Raw genomic sequence first — 22,274 nt, forward strand, 5'->3', positions numbered from 1 at the left:
AGCTCCTCATCTTCAATAGAGCAGCTGCGACTCTCCATCGGTGAGACGTATACTCTCTGGTCTTTTGCCCTTTCTCCTCCATGCCTTCATCCTAACACCCCACTGCCCAACAATGGAGACTGTGGGTCGCTCCCTCTCGGCTCAGAGCAAACATCTGATGCAGGATTACAAACAGATCACTGTAGCAGCAGTCAGGACGACAAGGCTCGGCTCTGTTACATTAACTCCCACCGTCCATCCGTGCCTCTCTCCCCCCGTCTCCGACTTCCCCCTCTGCTGACCCGCTGTTCCCAGAGCTGGCAGACTGTTTCCAGCATCACAACGCTGCCCTTTTTGAAAACATGCCCGCTCTCTTTATGTCATCTTATGGCACTGAAAGGCCGTCATTATTATTGTAACAACAGTCAAATCTTGTATCAATTAAAAAACTTAAACCTTGCACAGAAAAAGAACTGACAGCATTAATTAGCATTCAGAGCTGGTTGAATGTGTGCACTTTTCTGTCTGGTTGCTAAAAACGAAGATCGTGTCATTAATTAGGAGTGTGGATTCAAAGCTGTAGGACATGAAACAAAAACAAATGGACACTCATTTAGAGCTAACTAATACTGATGCCATTTAGGTTAATGAGGGCTTTTACTGCTTCCTGGAATAGTGTGAGTGGGATGACACGAGGTTAATTGGACTCAAAGATTAAGTTACTGTGTGTCAGGTCGAAGAAGCCAATGCTACTGACATGTTCTGATTAGCTCAGTTTATTTGACTAGAAAAAGGAAGACAAGAAACAATGCATCCACATTTTACAGCAGTGTTTTCAACCAAAAATAAAATGTAAACACTTAAAAATAAGAGTATCAATTCCGACAAAATTAGCATGTGTGTTGTTAAAGCCCACAGGTAAACCCACACAAGGGATTTCGATTATTTTGGCCTTTTTTCCATAGCAGACATTTTGACTTTTGAAAAGCTCAGGTGTTACTAATTACATTGATTATTATGTTTATGATATTGTGTATATAGCAGTGAACAAGCATGCACACTACCATGACCCTGAAACTGAAACAGCTTAATACAATATTACATTTTGTTATTTACACCTGTGCTTTTCCTGAAATGTCAAAATGGCCAAAACGCATTTTCTCAGGACTATGGTGCATTTACTGACTGTGGTTAATTTACATCAGGGGTCGGCAACCCCTGGCACGCGGCACCGTAACCAGTGGCACACTAGGAATAAGTGGAATAAGTGTGCAATAATATTTAAATTGTATTTTCGGATCCTGAACGAGACCGCCGCCAGAGCGCGTCTACCTGCAGAAGGAAGCCATGCACGCAACGCAGCCCCGCTCTCTTTAACTCCAGGTGACTTTCTGCCGCTTTCCTCCGTGGTGCAGTGCTGATCGTTTCACCACAGAGGAAAGCAATTCACAAATTGCAGTAGGCCTACCCATAAGGAGCTGTACAAATGCCGCAGTTTTTGCGTGGCTGTGTCTTTAGTTGAAAGCCCAGTGGCGATCTGCTCATCGAAATAATATGCTACAAAGGGGCGGACTGGCCATCTGTGTGTTGAACTTTCCTGTCGGCTCCCAGACCGTAGTCGAGGAGGGCAGCAGCAACAAGCTTCAGGTTCAATAACCCACTTTAGCTTAAATGACTGGAGAGAGGCGAGCTCTTCTTGGGAGGCCGTTGCATTTATTTAGCTGTTCTTCTGTTTCACAAAATACATCACAGACAGACCTCTTTTTTTCTGCTGCTTCGTTTCACTTCCAGAAACATACACACGTTCCCTCACTGTCGCTCTGCCATCCACACACACATGCACAAGCCACACCCCTCTCTCTCTCTTAAAGGGACAGCGATCTCATCTCACTCTGCTTGACCCTTAAGTTATATCATAACATGTGTGTTCTGGAGAATCACAGAACGGACGATTGTCCTTATTATTATGCCGTTTAAACCAATTATTTAAATGTGGTAAATGTTTAAGATTCGTTGACAGGTCCACACATTGCTTCCCCGCAGCGAGGCTCCCCCCGCCCTCCGGCTGATAGTTCACGAGCGTCAAGCTCCTCAACCCCCCCCCCCCCCCCGTTGATAATTCTCGATCGTCGGCACGCTGATAACAATTTGGCGTTATTGATATGGCACTTCATATGAAAAAGGTTGCCGACCCCTGATTTACATCTACATGACTTTTCTGTCTGCTGACTGAGGCACCTTTTTCACACACATTTCTCATCCATATTAGTACATGGAGTCTAGTAACATAAGGAGGGTTAAACTCCTCATGAAATGTTAGAGATTAAGTTTGAGTTCAGTTAGGGGAGGCAGGGCCACCTCCATATGTTTATGATTCATTTACACGTGTTGATTTAGGCAACATGTTATATGGATATAGATGCTTTATAAACAACTTATAAATGTTTCCATTGCTTTCATTATCAAGTGTTACCCTCCAATATTTATCTGTGAGGAGACACTCACACAGGATATGAACGCACACATGCATAGTTTGTTATTTTCCCAAAGTTGATCATGATGGCTTCAATCTGTCTTTAAGAAGGCCGGATGTAGATTTTTTTCAGATAACAAAAAAAACCACATTTATTTCCATGACGGGGCTTTTCTGTTCCAGCTCTGATGTCTTTCTCACTGGATTAAAAAAAACATTTTCCTTTCCCATCCCGCTCCACTGTGTTTTACTTAGGTGATTTTTCTCTGTATTGTCATCCACAGAGTCACTGGATGTGGCAGCTCGGTAGTCACAGCTACTGAATTATAAACGAGGATAGAGATCTATCAGGCACAGCAAATATTCAGTCAACATTTACTTTTTTGTACCTCTTATATAACATATAACACAGCGATTATGAATATAACTCAACAATGCAAAATACAATAAGTGAATGTATTGATTAATCCATGAGGCTATGACTTATAAGACCAAGGTCACTTCTTTAAACATCTTGTTTTATCCAACCACTGGTCTAAAACCAAAGACAAAACAATTTACGATGAAATTAAAATGGTAACAAAACTTTTTTTTTTTTTTTTTTTACTTTGAACTAGTTTTTCTCTTATTTTGAATAGGTTCTAAGTGTTTTGGTAAAGGAAGGTTTAGAATATATATATCTTACATTTTTAGGAATATAACATTTTCACAAATTAAAATAAGGGATGGGATCTACAAAACGTATTGAGCATATTTATGGAGCTGGACCATTTCCTGATCTGTAGTAAAAGATAGTGAAAGAATTATTTGTGGTTAAAACTTAAACCTAAATTTTACTTAATATAAGTGGCATTTCAAATAAATATTTATGGTCCTAACAAGTCTTCGTATCTGACATTAGAAAGTAAAAGTTTGGAGACGCCGGGGTCTATTTTGTGTGAAATAACTGAGGATGATATAGTAAAGATCCTACTTTGAGTGCAGCAGGATCAGGGAAAGTCAGTGCATTGTTCTGCTATTTAAAATGAATGTGTTTATCAGCAGTCTAGACCAGGGGTCTGCAACCCGCGGCTCCAGAGCCACATTAGGCTCTTTAAGCCCTCTGCTCTGGCTCCCTTGAACTTAGACAAAAATAAGAAGGAAATAAAATAACGATATTTGTACGACTATTGATATTTTGTTGCACGGTTGAAAATGTTTTGTATCTTGCATTTTGAGGTGATACTGTGACACATAAATAAAAAACAAAACGGTTTTAATTAGGTCAACTAAAATATGTGTCACATCCTGATACGCTCCGTCACCATGCAGCACCTTTTCTTGCTGGTTACCGTGGACAGAGTTATATGCTTACCGGTATGTTTGATATGTGGAGAGAAAGACCTTCAGTCATAATTCAATCACTAAACTCTTTTTAGGGTGCAGCTATATGTTTTATTTATTTCAAAGTTGGCCCAATTATATTCATTTTCTTCAAATGTGAAGAGGACTCCCCAAGTGCTGTGTCAATTTATTTTAAAGTAGGCCTGTGTATTTTTTTTATTCTCCTTATAAGAGTTCTTTGTTTATTATTAAGGTAAATGCTAAATTGAGGTAAACAGTTTTCTATAATGTAATAAATAATAAATGCAAAAACTCTGTAGTTTTCTGTCTATGATATAACAATATATACAACTTTATAAGCTATCAAATATGTTTCGCGGCTCCAGACAAAAAGCATTGGTGGAAAAGGAGGCAAAATGGCTCTTTTGGTCAAAAAGGTTGCAGACCCCTGTTCTACACGTATATCAAGAGTAGTGGAGCCTTCAGAAAGCCCTGGTGTTGCCCTCTCATTTCAGGCACGACCTCTCGGAGGCTTAAATTGAGCCAAAGATCAACTTAGCGTTGCGGGGTGTCGAAGGGAAAGAGCCGCTGAGAAGCGGTGTGTCGGCTGGGTTGACGCAGAAAAACCCGACTGCTTCATCCTCAGGGTCTGATGTTAATAGTTTCAATCGTGTCCTTAGGCTGCACTTTAGCGCATCCATTTGGCATCAGTGAAACACTCGTCTGCCTCAGTGACAGTTAGAAGTTGACTAGACGTTAAGACGCTGTTTTGACATCAGATCGCAGCGTGATGTGTGCAGCAGGCTGGTTTCAAGTTTTAGATGATTTGACGTAAGCGGAAGTAGAAGCAGGATGATCCTGATTTAATGGCATTTGAATGCGAGTTGAGAGCCTACTTTAAGCTTTGGCTTTATATTTAGGTCATGGCTGTGTAGAGCCAACAGGGTTACTGTAGGATATGGCTGACCATCAAACCATTAGTGTTCTTATCCCACCCTGTAACAAAAACATTTACTTTTATAAAATATTATAAAAACTAGCATTTTTCAAGCCAAATTATGCCTGCTGTTTCCAGCCTCAGAAATGTGAATATGTGTTTGTTTATATATCATAGTAAACTCAATATTTTGGACTGTTACACTCATGAACCACATAAAAAAGAAATATGAAGGCATGGTTTTCATAGGTCAGAGAAGATATATTAATGTAATGAAATATACAGTGATACAAACATTGAGAACATCAATTTTATGAGAGCCTAAAGATATTTTTAAAGGCACCAGGTAAGACCTCCTGCCCTAGCGTGAATAATGTTGACGTTGATACTAAAAGCCACTCAGGTGGGCTGAGGCTTCGCTTCACGGGGTGAAAGCTGCTGTCTAATGCTGTTAGCACTTACTTCTGGATCATTGAAGATTTGGTAGCCGTTCATATCCTCTCTACCTTTTTTCAAAATAGACTTAACTGAAGATACATTTTTGCATGTTTACCATTAATCCGGCAAGCATAAGGAGGGCTAAGTTTACATAACAGCTCTGCAGAAACTGATGTCAAAATCTGCGTACAGAATTTAATTTAGATTTGCTTATTTCCTCTCTGCAAGTCAAGTTTGTTTTTGTTTACACTTTCACATCAGCAGAGGGATACTGTTCAGGGGCCTGTAGGGTGAGGGTGTTATTAGTAACTTCCAAAGAGAGAGAAATAGGAAGTCTTCAGTCCAGATAATGTTTGAAAATTAAAGATTATAATGTTGTCAATTTTAATTTGCACAGATACATTGATCACTATGGTCATAGCTGTTACCTTCATGAAGTTGTTTAGCCTCACTTTGTTGTCAGCAGATTTGTGGATAGTAATCTGAGATGCAGATTATGCAGATTATGTCTTTGCATGCTTGAACAGTTTCCTACTTATGAATGACATACAGAACTGATACCTAAGTGCACAAAATGTCACTAAAGTATTGATGATATTATAGAAGGTGTGTTATACCAAGTTGGACACCTGCTGGTTAAAAAGCCACCATTTAACACGTGATAAATAGAAAGTATTAAACCTATTAAATAAAGCCGCAGACCAACAAGGTGCGAGGTTAGTCTGAAAAACGTGTGGTCGGAGTTATTCCAGCACACAGCAAGTACAGCATATTCTATGTGTGTTAAAAGTCATAGAACAGTCAATGTATGCAGCCTCTACATGTAACATCGATGCTGGTAACTCAACTGTGTCCTTCCCATTAACAGCAGAGCATTGATTGACAAGTTGATGACCACCAATGACTCTCACTGCATGTGGAAATTGTAAATCCTGGATGTTTGGTCGACTTTGACCAAGTGCGGAACTTCATACATATTAACGGCCTAGCTGTTAAATAAAGAGCCGATAGTGTAGCTTTGAATGGTGAAAATCAGGCTGACTCATATGTGAGAAACTATGAAAGGTGGGACAAAAATGTAGCCAGTTAGCAATACAAAAAATCTGCCTAACGTTGGGTGACTCACTCGGCACAGGCCTCCAAAGCAATGTCCGCTTTTGCTTCTCATATCAGCAGGTAACAGCATGTTAAGTTAAAATGACTGTCATCTGCAGCCTAGCACGGATCAAACTTCATACCTCAGCCACCTCTCTGTAGCAAGCGTGCAAAGCATAAGATAAGATGGTACTTTATTGATCCCAATTTGGGAAATTGTTTCGATAAAAATCCCCAGGATGTATTATGAAAACTGGACACTAAAACCCTTATTCCAGCTCATTTGTGTATATGCAGTTATTGTACCCAGAAAAAACCCTGATACAAATAGGGGATAGACCGATGAGAGCCCAGTCCAGAAAACATGTAGCAGATATCTTTCTACCTGGCAACAGCTGCATGCTGTTTTTGTTGCGGTCATGAGGAAGAAGAAGCATGTTGCCAGGAAGAAGCGTGTTGCCAGGAAGAAGCGGGTGGTTGTTACTGTAGGTGTGGTGTAGGAGTTTAGGTGTGTCTCAATCTTTTGTGTAATTGACAATGCAAGTGATTCCACCTTAACTCAATGGACAAACAGGAAGTGGACTGTGTTCAGTCAGATTCTGGTCAGTTTGAGAGTTTCTCCAGAGTCTCTTCAATGTTAAAAATGTCTCCAACACAGAGGAGGAAATGGCCTGTGAATGGCAAGGCAGGAAGACTGAAAGCTCTTTAAATCGTGTGCTCTTAAATGTTTATAGTCACTTTAGCATATGCTTGAAATCTTGTGTCTGCTTTATGCGCTTTTTCCATCCCAAGACTCTTCTTGCTCCTGTAAATTGCCCCTCTGACACATAACTCATGTTTAGTCACCAGAGATGGAGAAAGCTGAGACTCTGGCTCTAGGCTTTATCTTTAGTAATCATTTAGCTCAGTCTCACTCTCAGTCCCCCATGAAAGTGGCACAAGCTGTTGTTTGGCCTCAAACATCACACTGTCCCTCTGCTCTTATTTAGCTCAGAGGATTACAGAGCCAGATGAATGAAGGAATTCTCTTTGTACAGTGAGAGCATGAAACAAACTGAGGACCGGGCGTGCAGGCGTAATTAATCTGACATTTCGATACCATGAGCTTTTGTGTTGAACCTCGCCCTGTGTTGGCTTTCAATCTCAACTCCTTGACTGGGATTCTCTAAATAAAACCAAACTCTGTCCTTCTTTAAATGCCCGTTATAGTCTCCGAAGGACCCTGTGTCCAAACGTATTGAATCCGTGTCTGTGTTTCACTTGGCTCCACATTGATCTCAGGAGTGATTTTTATGAAGAGTGCCACCCATCCTATCTCAGTTATCATCTCTTCCTCTTTGCTTGGTGTTTTGGCTGAGCATTTTCAAAAGTCCACAGTACGTAGGGTATATGTGCTTACACAATGTATAAAGAAACACAAAGTGTGAAGATGATAAGCATGACGTCAATGACTTTCCGGTTTCTGCTAAACCACAAATGCTTCATGCGAAATACTCAAACCTAAAGTTTTCTTTGAAGGGAATGCTTGGGTATGTGTATATTAAACATTTATTCCGAATGTAATATAGTTCCTAGGATATGGTGTGCATTTGTGGCTTAATAATTATCCACAAAAGAACCAGCCTCATGGACAGTAGCGTTCCAAGCCTTTTCTACTGGTCTCTAAACAAATTAGAGAGGCAAAAAACAATAGAGCCAAGCTTTGTTATTGAATTACATCTGACATGCTCCCCTGAGAGTATAATTCACAGGATACTAAAAGGCTCTGGTGAACTACAGCATGAACAAATTAGTTTGTTTTGTGCTTATCTCATAACAGGACCGCTGGAAGCAAAAAGGCATTTCAAGGCCGTTTAGGAAAGTGGTGTATCACAAAGATTACACACGGCTGTGGAACTGTATTATCTTTCATGGGAATGTAATGTGTCTGACTTCGAATTTTTGTTTCTCTGCTGCTCTTGTGACAAACATGAAATACTTCTCTCTACAGTTAAGGCCCCTACACACGGCGGCGTGCGTTGCCGCTTCAACGCTTCTGCCCATTCACTTTGAATGGGGTGACGTCACGATTCGCCGAACTGCATTGTGGGAGCAAAGCGTAGCTTCTCTCGCGGTGCTCGCTGCAAAAGTAGAGCAATGTTCTACTTTTGCAGCCTCGACGGAGGCGTTAGCCAATCGAATCATATGCCAGTGCAAGCTCTAACCAATCAAACCGCGTGCTTGTGTGTCTGGGGCGGGAGATTCATGTTATTGGTTGTTGGTCTAGTTTCAGCTCTGCTTTTTTTTCCTGCACAGAAGACCTCAAAGGAAAGGTTTTACAGTTATGGAAATAATTGTATTCTTTCTCTTTTTTCCTGATATCAGATTGATTCCTCTCTCAGCAAGAAAGCACATCAACTAAGTCCCAAAATGATTCCATTAAGCCACACTGGAGATCACATAGTTCTCTAACATGCTTCCCTGTAGCAGCTCCCAAAGACATAAACAGAAGGTTTTTTATTTGGAGCACCTCACAATAAGTAGATTACTCTGGTTCTTAGAGGAAAAAGCTGAAGAACTGAAGCAACGTTGGACTTTGCTTATGTTATGACTTCAAGTTCAGGCTCATGCCAGCTTAACCCTATTGTGGGAGACTCAACTTGCTGCATGCTTTTTCTCTGCTTGCTTTGACTTTAAGAAGAACACGAAATATCCTAATCTTCCATGTGAAGATTATCACCAACTTGTTAATACTGTTGGCCCTGTTTCTCGTGCAGAAGCTGCAGATTGATAAGAAGGCATGGTCCCTCATAAATGAGTGATCTCTTCCACATGTGAGGCTCTCGCTATGGCACCATGTTATCATCAAGGACACAGCGCTCTAAAAGCAACAAGGGGGTAGGTACGGATCTCCGGGGAAACATTTATTCTCTCGGTGGTGGTGGACTTGTGGTCTAACTGAACCGTCATTTCCTGCAAGGTGATTTCACTAACTGAATTTCCTCTTTGAGGTTTCCTGTGGTGAAAGCAATTGTGATGTTGTTGCTATGGGAAAACAACATTTAGTTTCTAAGGAAACACTCAAAACAGAGAGTTTGAAGCACCACAGGCAAACTAGCAAGTCACATAGCGAGTGCAGCCCTCCATTGTGAAAGTGCTGTTCAACGGCTCAGTTCCGTTAGTATCTGGAAACTGATGAAATACTAAAGCTCGGTCGTGTGTGTGAACCCCTCTTCCTGTCTGTATATAGAGAAGGTTAAATACTCTTCTTTGTGATTTATTGTTTCAAACTTTGATTTCAGTCTTACATCCACCCTGTCAGCAGAGGAAATTAGACTTCTTTTCATTTGATGAAGGCACAGAAGCTTTCAGAAGCAAGAGGTAAAAGCCTGTCATGCTCTGGCGCCTCATGGACACACATCTACTGTATTTCTTTGTTCATTTCCGTGCTGGTCTGACTGTCAACCGCAAAGAAGTTTCGGCTCTGTACTTCTGAAAAAAAAAAAAAGCAGTACATTGCCACCCCAACATGAAAGCCCCCTTTTTCTTTTGTTTTTACTTTGCCTTGCCTACATGAGGCCGTTTATACCATCTTGTAGGTATGGAGCCACACCTAACAAGTCTGTGAGCCATTTCCTTTATGCGAAGAATAAACTATCATGTGAATGAGCTTACAATGATGTGAATGTGTTGACGCCCTTCCTTCTTTATGTGGGTGGTCAACACAGGAAGCAGACCGTGCATTCACTCTCAGCACCAGCAGAGACGTACAGAGCTTAGTCACAGTTTCCACGCTTGTTTATTAAGTGGCTGCTCCTGGCATCCGAACAGCATCTTACTGGAGGCTGCGTGCTGATAGCAGCAAACTGCAGGCCAACCTGCAGCCAGTAAAAAGGTGGGGGGTGGGGGGGGGGGGGGGGGGGGGGGTTTAATGCTGCAGGGCTGGAGGAGGAAGTACAGCTGCAGAGATTACATTATTTTGTCTTGATGGTTTTTTGTAGTTATCGTCGCAAACTTAGAGCATGATCTGTTTGGTCCATGTGTGCCAGATACAGTCCAAGTGTACAGTCTAAGAATACATCAGATCACAGGATATAACGTCATGGAGAAATGTGTCTCCCAAATGCAGCTTTGAGTCTTCATTATCGGCCTGCAGTCTGAGTCACAGCGCCGGCTCTCGCTCCGCTGACAGTGCGCTAATGAGGATTTGGGATATAGTTCCACGTTTTTCACTTCAAGCTGCCAGTCGGAGCAGATTGGGACCAAACAGCTGGTCTCTGTTGTCAGGTGTCCTCACAGTGTGTCTCTTTGTTCATTGCGTTTCCCTGAGAAGGACGGGCCATTTGATTTATAAAGAGTACACTTGCCTCTGCTGCACTTGCCGTGTGGTTTTTAACTGGCTGATTTGATCTGTCATGACAGCCAACATGTTTCACTGTTTGCTGTCTTGCTTCACACTCTAACTCCTGGAAAGGCCACATCAAAGTAAAGCTGAAATGAAGCTAACGTTGAGAATATTCTCTGGTTCTGGATTCTCAATTATTATATTTATATCATTTTAAATTCAATATCTTGCTGGATTGTAGCTTGGACAAAGAAAAAAATTGAAATACTTTTTTACATTTGATTGGGTAAAGGATGATTGGTGCTTCTTGATGTGTCTCAATGGTCTCAATGCTGCATTCAAAGTAAAAATGGTAACTTTTTATTTTTACCTTTTCATCATTCCTAAATTCTCTTGTCACTTCATGCCACCATTTTGTTTTTAAAATAAAACGTTATTGTCCCTTCAGAGCAGAACATTGTTCTCACCAATAAACGCAATATATATACAATACTGTAATACAACGATAAACATAAGCGTTACAGTTAATCTGCAATATATGTTCAAAGGGTGGAATAACTAATCGACTGACTCCCAACATTTATTGCCATTGAGAACATAAGAGCTTCTTATACAGTATGTACCAGAGGTGTTTTATTGCTTACCCAGAAGGTAATAACTGTATAACAAAGATCATATTGTGACTTTGGCTTGGTACCCATAGTTAAATATACACAGCTGTTCTAATCAAACTTGCCCCCTTGTTTTTGGGCTTGCTTTTTATCACTAAAAACATATTTCTGAAAGCGCGGGGTGAGTAAAACGAAACCAAACAACTCAGTTAACTAGATATTTGTTTCTATGCAGGAATCCTCTTCTCTACCCTCGTGTTCGGGCCTGCCTGTGGCTTCATCCTCGGCTCCGTCTGCACTAAGTTCTACGTGGATGCCATCTTCATCGACACTGGTGAGTTCAATATTTCTCCAGTGTTGAATTATTTCACCGTCACCTCTCTCTCTCTCTCTCTCTCTCTCTCTCTCTCTGTGATGTATTGACCTCCGCTGTGCCTCTCCACAGATAAGCTTGGCATCACTCCAGAAGACCCGCGGTGGATCGGGGCCTGGTGGGCCGGCTTCCTCCTGTGTGGTGCCTTACTCTTCATCTCGGCTCTCTTCATGTTTGGTTTCCCCAAGTCACTGCCGATCAAGGAGAGAGAGGAGGGGGCAGAGAGTGAGCAGGTGATGCTGCCTCCCTCTCTGAGTGCAGACTATGAGACTCCAAAGCCCAGCAATGGTGTTGTACGCAACCACGAGCCTGCCAACAGCCCCACCTGCTGTCAGCAGCTCAGGGGTGAGTGTGCTGCATCCAGAGAGGCACTGCAGTGTTGAGATGCAAGAAAAATACAATCTATTTTTAAAATGCATGACATCTATTGATTTATTTTCTATGTTTTTTTATTGGTCAAATTGAAATAACACTAAACAGTTTGTAATGGTTGAAATTGGTCGGAAATGGATAAGACTTAGACCGTCTTTATTGAATAAATTATTACTGTGCTGGAAATGTTACTTGAGTAAAATTACTATCATCAAAATTAGCTTTAGACATCAAGTTAAACTAGTTATTATCCATAATGTCCACACAAAAAAAACTCCTGTATTTTATCCTTTGAGTATCCACAAAGTAATTGGTTTACTTTTTTATTATTATATATACTATATTCATTTTATGTTGTTTAACTGCTAAACACATTCAATCAGATGAGATCAGAGGAGGAACAAACAGGCAATAAGAGATTCCTGTCTGTCCGTTTGACCAACTCAGATATTAATAATCATCTTTCCTTATTTCTTTAATAATAGTGATCCCTAAGGTGACCAAGCACCTCCTGTCCAACCCGGTGTTCACCTGCATCATCCTGGCGGCCTGTATGGAGATCGCGGTCGTGGCTGGCTTTGCAGCGTTTCTGGGGAAATATCTGGAGCAGCAGTTCAACCTCACCACCACCTCAGCGAACCAGCTGTTAGGTCTGTATTCACAGCAAACAAGCACACACACTATACACAGTTTATCAGTATGATAAACAGGGTTTGTTCAACTTGATGTTAAAGGTATGACAGCGATTCCATGTGCGTGCCTCGGGATCTTCATGGGCGGTCTGCTGGTGAAGAAGCTGAACCTCTCGGCCCTGGGAGCCATCCGCATGGCCATGCTGGTCAACCTGATCTCCACCGCCTGCTACGTCTGCATCCTGTTCCTCGGCTGCGACACCGGCCCCGTCGCAGGAGTGACCGTCCCATACGGCAATGAGTAAGAGAGAAGCTTTGTATTAAAGGTTGAATACAGGATGAGGAGTTATGAGATGAGGAAAGTGGAAATAATTGAATATTATTTTTAAAAGTCCGACTTACCTAAACTAAACTACTAATACTAGACTTTGTCCCAATACTTTTCCCCTTAAAATGTACTGTATTATCTTACTATTTCAGGACTCTTAAAAAGCCAGCTGCTGTAGGCTAGGGAAGGCTAAGCCTTCCCAATATTTGTGTCACTGAATCCTGGTAAAATAAAAAATATAATGTTTGTGTCTTTGACATTAGCGCTGCTATGCAGCCACCTGTGCCCTGTACTACGAAGCCAGTTCAACAGACCCTGGATATGTTTGAGTTATCTTAACTAACCCTAACAAACGAGATCTCGCTAAGCGGTCCTACGACGCTGGTTATTAACTCGGTAAATCAATCCAGGGTTTCTCTCTCCAGCTGAGAGCGCGTTCACGTGAAAGGGGCGGGGTTAGCTACATTTGACCAATCACAAACAGGGACAAGTGTATTGACAGCGCAGCGTCATACTTCATTAATGAAAAGCAAACTAATATTAGACAAATATGAACTTTAAACATCCATGACTTAAACATATAATCCAGGATACAAGGCACATAGTTACACCTGCAAGGTGAATAACAACTGGTTAAAAAATAAATAATCTACAGGTTTATGATATCACTGCCCCAGACACAAGTGGATCTGACTTTAATTACATTTGAGTGTTTCGTCAACTTAATGTGTTGCTTAAAATAATACTTCTGCATACAGTATGTGACAATGTAAGTGATGCATGGCCAGATACGGCTCAGCTGACTCAGATAAGGAAATATTGTGATACTATATGATCGATGATCTGATTGATGATGTGATATGAATGACAAGTGCTACACGTCGGCGTCTTCTCTGCATAGGCTACGGCAGTTTAAACTGTATTTCCTTTATTCGTAATATGACTTGATAGATTTAAACTCCGCACACTGAGCTCTGATTGGTCAGCAGGCGGTGCTTTCATTGACTTGATCTCTTTTCTATAGACGCCGGAGGCGGGCAGCGTCAGGTAAAAAAAAAGTTATTTAGCCTTCCCAAACCTGAGCCTCACGCGGCGCCTATGACTTCGTGACACCTTGGGCTGAAAGTGAAACGGGGTCAGGCTGTCTTAAATGTATTTGATTTCGAAACGTTTCACTTCCTGGATAACTGGTCTTACAACACCAATTTTCAAGATAAAGCATGACAATGTAGCTTTTATAACTAAACAGCCACGAGCTAGTTCAGCAGATCAAAAATGATATTGTTTATAAAATGGGATTAAATAGTAAATCTCCAGCGGTAAATTAAAGTTAGTTAAATTGAAAAAAAAAACATATTAGTTTAGATTCAGCAGAGAAAGCTATACCATAGATTAAACAATAAACTTTAGATAATGTGTATATTATTGTAAAATCTTTGAAAATTCAGCGAGTTTTTATACCATAGTTTGTACATTTGTGTCGTATCATAAATATCCTATATTCTAATAAATAAACATGAGCCGTAAACAACATTATAGCCCTTAAAGATAACACTGCTGCCAAGGTTGGAGGACTTTATTGGAGGGTCTAAATGTGCAAATAAAACAAATCTTATCACTGCCAGTCACAGGGGCGCTGTGGGAATAGTTTTTATTATTAACAACTCTGTCATCTCATGGAGTCTATAAAAAGGTTTCTATTCAGAAAGTGGCCTCGCGCTCCTCCTGGCTGCACAGACTGAATACAGATGCGACAGACATTGAAAGCGTTTTAGAGCCATTCTTTAAGTAACATTTCATCCACTTTGATAGTGATGGATGTTATTTTACTAAACACATGTAATACCCAATTAGGTACATTTAAATGCTAAGTAGGGCTGGGTTGTGAATGTCAGCATCATCAATGTTAACAGTGTGCAGTTTAGTTTTTGTGGGTTGCAGATGTGAATTTTTTTATTTCTGTAGATATCTCTCCAACACAACAAATAGACGTCTTTGACATAGCGTCAACACTGCAACCTCTTCACATTCAGTTGAACATTTTTATATTTTGAATGGTTAAACTTTAAATAAATGTATTTCCCATTTGGTTAATTGGAGGTCTTCATGCACCCACGTTGAATAGTATAGATTTTCTTTCAAGGAAGATTTTTGTCCAGGAGTTTAGATCCAATCCAAGATACATTTTTTGTTACAGCTGCCCTGTAAAAACATACATGACTGATGTTGATATTGTAAAAGAAAATGTGTACTAAGTGGATTAATTGCCTTTCATTGTTGTTAATTTCAGTAGTAATTTTTTCGTGTGGTGGTCCTGTAGTAAATCTGGCTTTGCTACTTTTTATATTTGATAGCCTGAGCCCAGCTTTCTTAGAGCAGGTTATCTGTTCAGTGCAGTTTCCATGGAGATGTTAAAAGTGAGCCATAGAGTCACTGATAGAGAGTGCTTCTGCTGCTCAGGTTTCCCTCTCTCTCTGTCCAGGACGCTGCGGGTGGGCGAGAAACCAGAAGCTCAGTGCATCAGTCAGTGCAACTGCTTCACTTCCTCCATCAGCCCCGTGTGCGGCTCCAACGGCGTCACCTACCTGTCCGCCTGTTTCGCCGGCTGCACCCAGTCAGGCAGGACAGGCAGCATCAGGTCCAGCAACTCCCAGGTCTTTACCCCTTTCTCAGTCTCGTCGCAGCAATTACTAAAATACATGTTCTGATTGTACCACTGGATCACCAATAAACACATTACAGATTAATAACTTTTCTTAAAGCTTCTTAAAATGCCTTAAAAATATTTTTCTTAATGTCTTTCATTTTTGTAAAGCACTTTGAATTGCCTTGTGTTGAAAAGTGCTATATACATAAACTTGCCTTGCCTTGCCTAATCTATTTTAAAAGAAAAAGTCCCAGTATTTCACAGCCCTGTCGTCAGCTATCACATGCCAGGCATTTAAGTGTTGCTGTGGTTGTTCTCAGATCAGCTGCTGACTGCAGATTAGTGACTTTTATATTCAAATCACATGCAGAAAGAATTTCTCTCAGCTCAGAGGCACTAAATATTGCTATCAATTCTGTAGCGGTATTTCTCTTCTTTTTTTTTAATCGCACTTATATCAAGTACAGATCACATGCGTTCATCCAAATGTGAGAATAGTGTGAGTTACAGCTATAACACGTCTTCCATATAATTGAATCTGTTATTTTTTAAAGTGGGTCCTCTTCTCTCAACAGAACCTGACGGGGTGTGCTTGTGTGTCCTCCGAGAGTGAATTCGCCACAGCGACCCCGGGGAAATGTCCGACGCCGGGCTGCCAGGAAGCGTTCCTCATCTTCCTGTGTGTGATCTGCGCCTGCAGCCTGGTCGGAGCCATGGCCCAGACGCCCTCTGTTATTATTCTCATCAGGTTTGTATGATTTCCATGTACGAGTGCGTGTGAAGTGTTTGTGAATAGGTATTGTTCTTGCACAGAATCAATACGCATAAACAAATGACCTTTTTCTCTTGAAGGACTGTGAGCCCTGAGCTGAAATCGTACGCACTGGGACTTTTGTTTCTTCTGTTACGACTCCTCGGTAAGACCTTTTATCAGATCATTGATTTCAGATTCTATGTTTCTATCTCAATATTAACACTTGAGGCATTCACCACAGTGACGCCAATACACGCCTCGATCAACCTGAAAGGCTTTGTTTGCTTTTCCACATGGAGACGAATCAGATCATCCGTACAGCAGTAGAGTTAATTACATCGAAAAACAAACACACATTCGGGACGTGCAGGGAATAAGAAAGTCTGAAACAAATGATCTCGAAGCTACTTACAGATCATAAATGAGGATTTCTTTTCTCTTTCTTTGTGTCGAGGCACACATTTTGTCCATATGTTTCTTTTTGGGAACAGAAAGAGTTAGTGGGCTCAGACAGTGTTTGTGTTTTACAGGATTCATCCCCCCTCCTCTGATCTTTGGAGCTGGGATCGACTCGACTTGCCTTTTCTGGAGCTCAGACTGCGGTGATAGGGGAGCTTGCCTGCTGTACGACAACATAGCTTACAGGCATCTGTACGTGAGCCTCGCCATCATCCTCAAGGGCATCGCCTTCCTCCTTTACGCCACCACATGGTATTGCTTGCGCAGGAACTATAAGAAGTACATCAAAAGCAACGAGGGCTACATGTCAGCGACCGAGTTTTACCCCTCTCTCACTGAGGGCCCCAAACTAGTCGACAGGACAAAGTTTATATATAACCTGGAGGACCACGAGGTTTGTGAAAATATGGAGTCAGTTTTATAGTTTGTTGTGCAAGAAAAAGATAATATGGACATTCATAGGAATATTCTTTTCTTCTTTTCTTGAAAGGATAACGTTCTTTTGATAAAAGGCAATCTATTTAATGGCCCGTTCAGGTCTCAGAAGACGTTGCTCTCCACTGAGCTCCACGTCCTCTGCAAACTTTCAAGGGTCCATGTTAGTGGTTTACATATCGGCGAGGTGTTGTCCAGTGTTGCCGGTGAATTCCTGTGTTGGCTCGGTGGTAGAAGACGACTACAGTACTCTCTGGCTCAGTCCTCGATGATTGTTAGTGAGCGGACTCGAAGCTATTACAACTAGTTGCCATATCGTTTTAGGTCTGTCATGACTCCAGTGATCGGCGTGGAAAATGGCAGTTTCCTTTTCAGTCAGTGCACTGTGTGTTCTGTCTGTCACTCTCTCAAAAATGAGATTGTTATGCTAAAAGTTTGGATGATTCTTCAGTTATTCATATGTAAAAAAGTTGCCAAGTGTTTACAAACTAATAGTTCATGAGTTAATGCATTTTGTTTCAATGCAGGAGAGTTTCTTCTAAAAGAGAACAGAAACACTCAGACTGGGTGGTTATAGTGGCCTATTAGATGTTTTAACTGTCCGAATATTAAGTCTAATAACTTAAAACAAGGTAGTGTTTCCATGTCATCATGCACTGTTCAGTTATATCTTGCTGGATCACAGGCACTGTTTTTGATACTATTTAGACTAGACTGTGAAGTCTTGTCTCATAGGTGCAATTCACATCTGATACATCCATGTTCATTACTAGCTTTGTGTCAGACTGCAAGTTTGTTTTTCATTACAGCAGTTTGTTCCATATACATGTTTGTATTTACATTTGCAGACTTTATTCAGCCTAACGCGTCTTAATAAGGGATTATTCATATAAGAATGTTAATTCTATTTTCTTCTGACTTTCACCTAGTGGAAAAAATAATAAATATCAAGAGTAATATTTCTATGTGTTTGGTAAAAACAGATAAGGAGTAATATATATATATAGGTGTCATTAGGCCCAGGATGTTTTGTTAGGTTGTATTTGAAAGGACAGTTTGAATTATATTTGATCTGAGGTGCGTGTGTCACATTAGATTTGGGACAATTCATAGAAATCGGAAGGTGTATGGTGAATTATTTGGTTATATAAAACAGCCTGTTATAAATTAGATAAAAGTAAGAGAAATGTTTCAGGAGTTTTTGTTTGCCAGGTCAAATAAAGCAAACAACTCATTGAACACACTGAATATATTCCTGGTCATGTATTTGAAGAAGTCTTTAAGGCAACGCGACACACACTGTACGACCTGTTACTTGACTGATTTCCCTGCATTTACAGTTTTGACTTTGTCCCTTTTCTTACACTTTTTGTATGGCAACATATTGTTTATTTTACTCTGGAAATAAATTATTTTTCAGAAAATAAATGAAAATGTGACTTTTGCATTCTTTTTCAGAGAATCATTCTTTTTAAAGAGTTGCTCTGACCAGTGTTTGGTTTTATTCTGTTCTACACAACCTACACACTACTACACACTTACAAACAAAAATGGATTAACAAAAACAAGGAGGGGGGGTGTGGGAATCAAAAAGGGACATGGCACAACAAAATTCACAACTCATATTTCCTCAATATCGTACTGAGGGATTAATCAGTAAGATGTGAGGTATTGACCAAAAAATGTATGGACCACATAAGCACACATGACTTTTTTATTTGCACAGCAGATTTACAGCCTCTAGTTCAGCTATTATTTTGTATCATTCAGTCACTGTTCAAAGGCGAGCCATTGACTCTTTCAGAGAAATCAACTATGTTGCTCAATGTTTTTAATATCTAACTGTACAAATTCTCAACTAAACAAAGATGCCTGTCATCTACAGCTACCACTCATATTTTAATTGTCTTTAAAAAGCTGCAGGACTTTCACAAGCCTCGAAAGTCTACAAGAATGTATTTATATACCGTCGCGCCAATTATCCAGCAAACATTGCTGAAGGAAGGACAAAAGAGAAGGCAGCCTGAAAAGGGAATTTGTAGTGTATAACCGCAAGATCTAAAATAAATAAAAGATCATATATAACTACCCTTAATAATGCACTAACATTTCCAGTGGTTTTTTTACCAACAGTGATTTTAAATCATTTTTTGCAATAACTCATAGATCCTATAATTGGACTGATGTGATCATCTCTCTGGACTTCTCATGGAAAAAATGACCCTTCCTAGGCAAAAATAAAAGTCATGATCTGTGGATGGACAAGCACTTGTTATTGTATTTCTTACAGCCAATACATCACGTATTTAATAACTCATCACATTTCAGTTAGCCAAGAGGCTATTTATCATCCGTAGTCCCTGGACAGACTTTGTAAATCACACTAAATACAGTTTCACTTCATTCAGTAAATACAATCACTAAAAACATGGGACATACAGTATTGGAAATGTTAATAAAAAATGAAAAAAAGAATAACGATACAAAATATTAACAGTTATATTTTATTTTCTCTTATGATTGTTTTTGCTTTTTTTCCTATGCACCTGATGTCACGACCTCCATTTCTTAACACAAGAATGACATGTAACAAAAAAGTTGACTGCATTTTTGTCCATGTAAGTAAATAGCATGAAATAAAATATAACATTTCTTTGTAGCCAACAACCACACTTCCAAAGTACTTCAAAAGGCTGCCCTCTACGTTTCAATAAATAACCTGCACACGGCCCATTAGAGGCTGACCTCAGTCTTTCACAGCTGCAGAGGGTCCGGGGGGGGTGGGGAGGGGAGGGGGGGAGGTTGGTTTATTGTGTGTAGCGGTGTTGCTTTTACACAGTGCACATTTGATGTCCTGTGAATTTTAGCTGTGAAGACTGATAAAAGAAGCTTGGACTTGAAATGTTTAAATGATTCAAAAATAACCAACGCTATTAATAAGTCCCTCTGAGAACTGAGCCAAAACCAAGCCTTTTCTTTTGGTTCCAAAAATTCATCAAGGCAGCTTTACTTTGCCTGATCTTAAAATTATCAAATACAACAAAACAGTCTGCTGTGTGGTCATGAAAAGCAGAGTTTCAGTAAATCAAAGATATCGTTGGGATGAAATAAATTATTCATACCGGGTAAATAATAAATCACAACTTTATTTAAAATGTTTGGCTTGTGTACTGAAGCAGCTGAAGAAGCAGCCTCTTATGAAAACAGCATGTCAGAGTAACTATCATTTCTAAGCTCAAGTGATGGAAAAAGTGACAAAAAGGAGAGTGTATGCTATAGCATCTTCATGTGTGTGGTTGTTAGGTGTCTGTAAAGTCTAGCAAAAACCCAGACACTCCAAAAAGCCAAACATCAGGTGACAACCGCTACAGTATCAGCAGCATCTGCCTCAGTTAACAGCCCTCTCTGATACACACTTCACTCCTGATGCACGTCACATCAGAGACATACAAAATGCAACTACAACACTCGGGGGGGGGGGGGGAAAGCATACTTGCTGAAAGTCAAATCACACAAAATAAGCAAACCTTTAAATAGAAACTGCTGCAGGAAAGAGATTGCTGCTTTAGTCAAGCATTTCCAATTAGCTTAATGGGTGCTCTAGTAAGACAAACTGTTGCACAACAACTCCAGAGGAAAAAAGAAAGCAATAAATCCTCCGCCGAGAGCTGTCACTGTGAGGAATATACTGTAAATGATCCAATGAATATTAATCTAGTGAAGTGAGTGAGTGAGTGAGTCTGCTGACATTTATATTTTCATGCCAAGATGCTGATTTTCAGCAACAACATCACTCACTAGGAGATAAATGCAAATGTGATGCATGCATGACAGATTTGACAGTATACATTAAGTGTCACATCACTTGTATATAAATTAAGAATATTCAAATTAGCTTTAGATATTATTACAAGGATGAATTTGATTATGAGTCTTGTCATTATGCGCCCTCTCAAGGCTCCAGCTGTACCTTTCACTTTATGTTAATCTGGCCTTTAGACATGTCTGTGAAATGCAATTGTGTAGATAATATATGCATGACATTTGAAAGCAGACAGAGTTTACACTTTACATTTGCTTTCACTAATTGATGCCTAAAAACTGAACCCAATCCAAACATGTGCCAAAAATAAATATATATATAAAAAAAGAAACGAATAATCTCTCATACAGTATAGCTAGATGTGAGAGGTTTTCCATTTCAGCTTTGAGTGAAATATGTGTTTGTTGTCACTCCAACATTTACATTCATGTTTTACAGGAGTAGCAGTCATTTTTGCCAGAGACTGCAAGAAAAAGCAATCACACCCAGCCAGCTTTTTCAGGAAAAACGTTAGCCTTAGAAAATATATAATCAAAGAAATGGTAGACACAGCAGAGCCGGTATTAGTAATATAAAGATGATCTGATGCATTTCCTTTTCCAAGATCAGCAGTTCTGCCCGAAAATAACTGAAATATTATGAGTGATGAACAAGAACTGAGAAATGAAACCTTAAAAACCTTTTTTTAAAGAAGGCGCTGTCCAATATTTATGACTTTTCAACTGTAGTAGTAGGCCTACTGTAGTTGCAGAAAATAGTTGAACCTTTGCTTAAAAAACCTGCTCCACTAATGGAAGAAAGATTTGGATACCTTATTTAAGTAAAACAAATTATAACCAATATTTAAAAAATACTCCTGCACCAAAAAAAGTGCCATCAGCAAAAGGAACCTGTTGTTGTAGCTGGTCGAGGCTGAGTTGGTTTTAAACACATTATACTCAGTCCAGTGGTTCCCAATGGAGGAGTCAGACCCCCTCTAAAGGGTCACAAAATAAATGTAAGGGGGTCGTGGGACGATTGATGGGTGGTTGGAGAGGTTGGATGAAAAACAACAGAACAAAAATGTCTCCAACACAAATTGCTTTTGGCTTTTCTCTACTTGTTGCTCTTTTGTAATGATTAACTAATTGGACCATTTTGAGTCTTGAACAGTTCTTTAAAATGAAACCATCTGAGAAGTATGGATGGGAAATTAGAGGGACCTAACAACTGGAGACAAGTTTTTACAAGCAAAAAAACATTGGGACTTAATGGTTAAATCTTGAATAATG

General features: G+C 40.1%; 1 protein-coding gene across 1 annotated transcript in view; it reads left to right on the top strand.

The window, feature by feature from the left end:
* The window catches only part of slco3a1a (solute carrier organic anion transporter family member 3A1a), a 35,321-nt gene extending 16,707 nt beyond the window's left edge, over positions 1-18,614 (top strand). Inside the window, exons 3-10 of the mRNA XM_079683236.1 lie at positions 11,416-11,514; positions 11,626-11,898; positions 12,411-12,575; positions 12,660-12,858; positions 15,368-15,539; positions 16,108-16,280; positions 16,385-16,449; positions 16,817-18,614. Coding sequence (XP_079539362.1) covers positions 11,416-11,514; positions 11,626-11,898; positions 12,411-12,575; positions 12,660-12,858; positions 15,368-15,539; positions 16,108-16,280; positions 16,385-16,449; positions 16,817-17,169 — 1,499 coding nt within the window. The 3' untranslated portion in view covers positions 17,170-18,614. The remainder of the gene's footprint in view (positions 1-11,415; positions 11,515-11,625; positions 11,899-12,410; positions 12,576-12,659; positions 12,859-15,367; positions 15,540-16,107; positions 16,281-16,384; positions 16,450-16,816) is intronic.
* Positions 18,615-22,274: the final 3,660 nt, after the last annotated feature.

This window comes from Notothenia rossii (genome assembly GCF_949606895.1).
Source record: "Notothenia rossii genome assembly, chromosome: 5".
Lineage (NCBI taxonomy): Eukaryota > Metazoa > Chordata > Actinopteri > Perciformes > Nototheniidae > Notothenia > Notothenia rossii.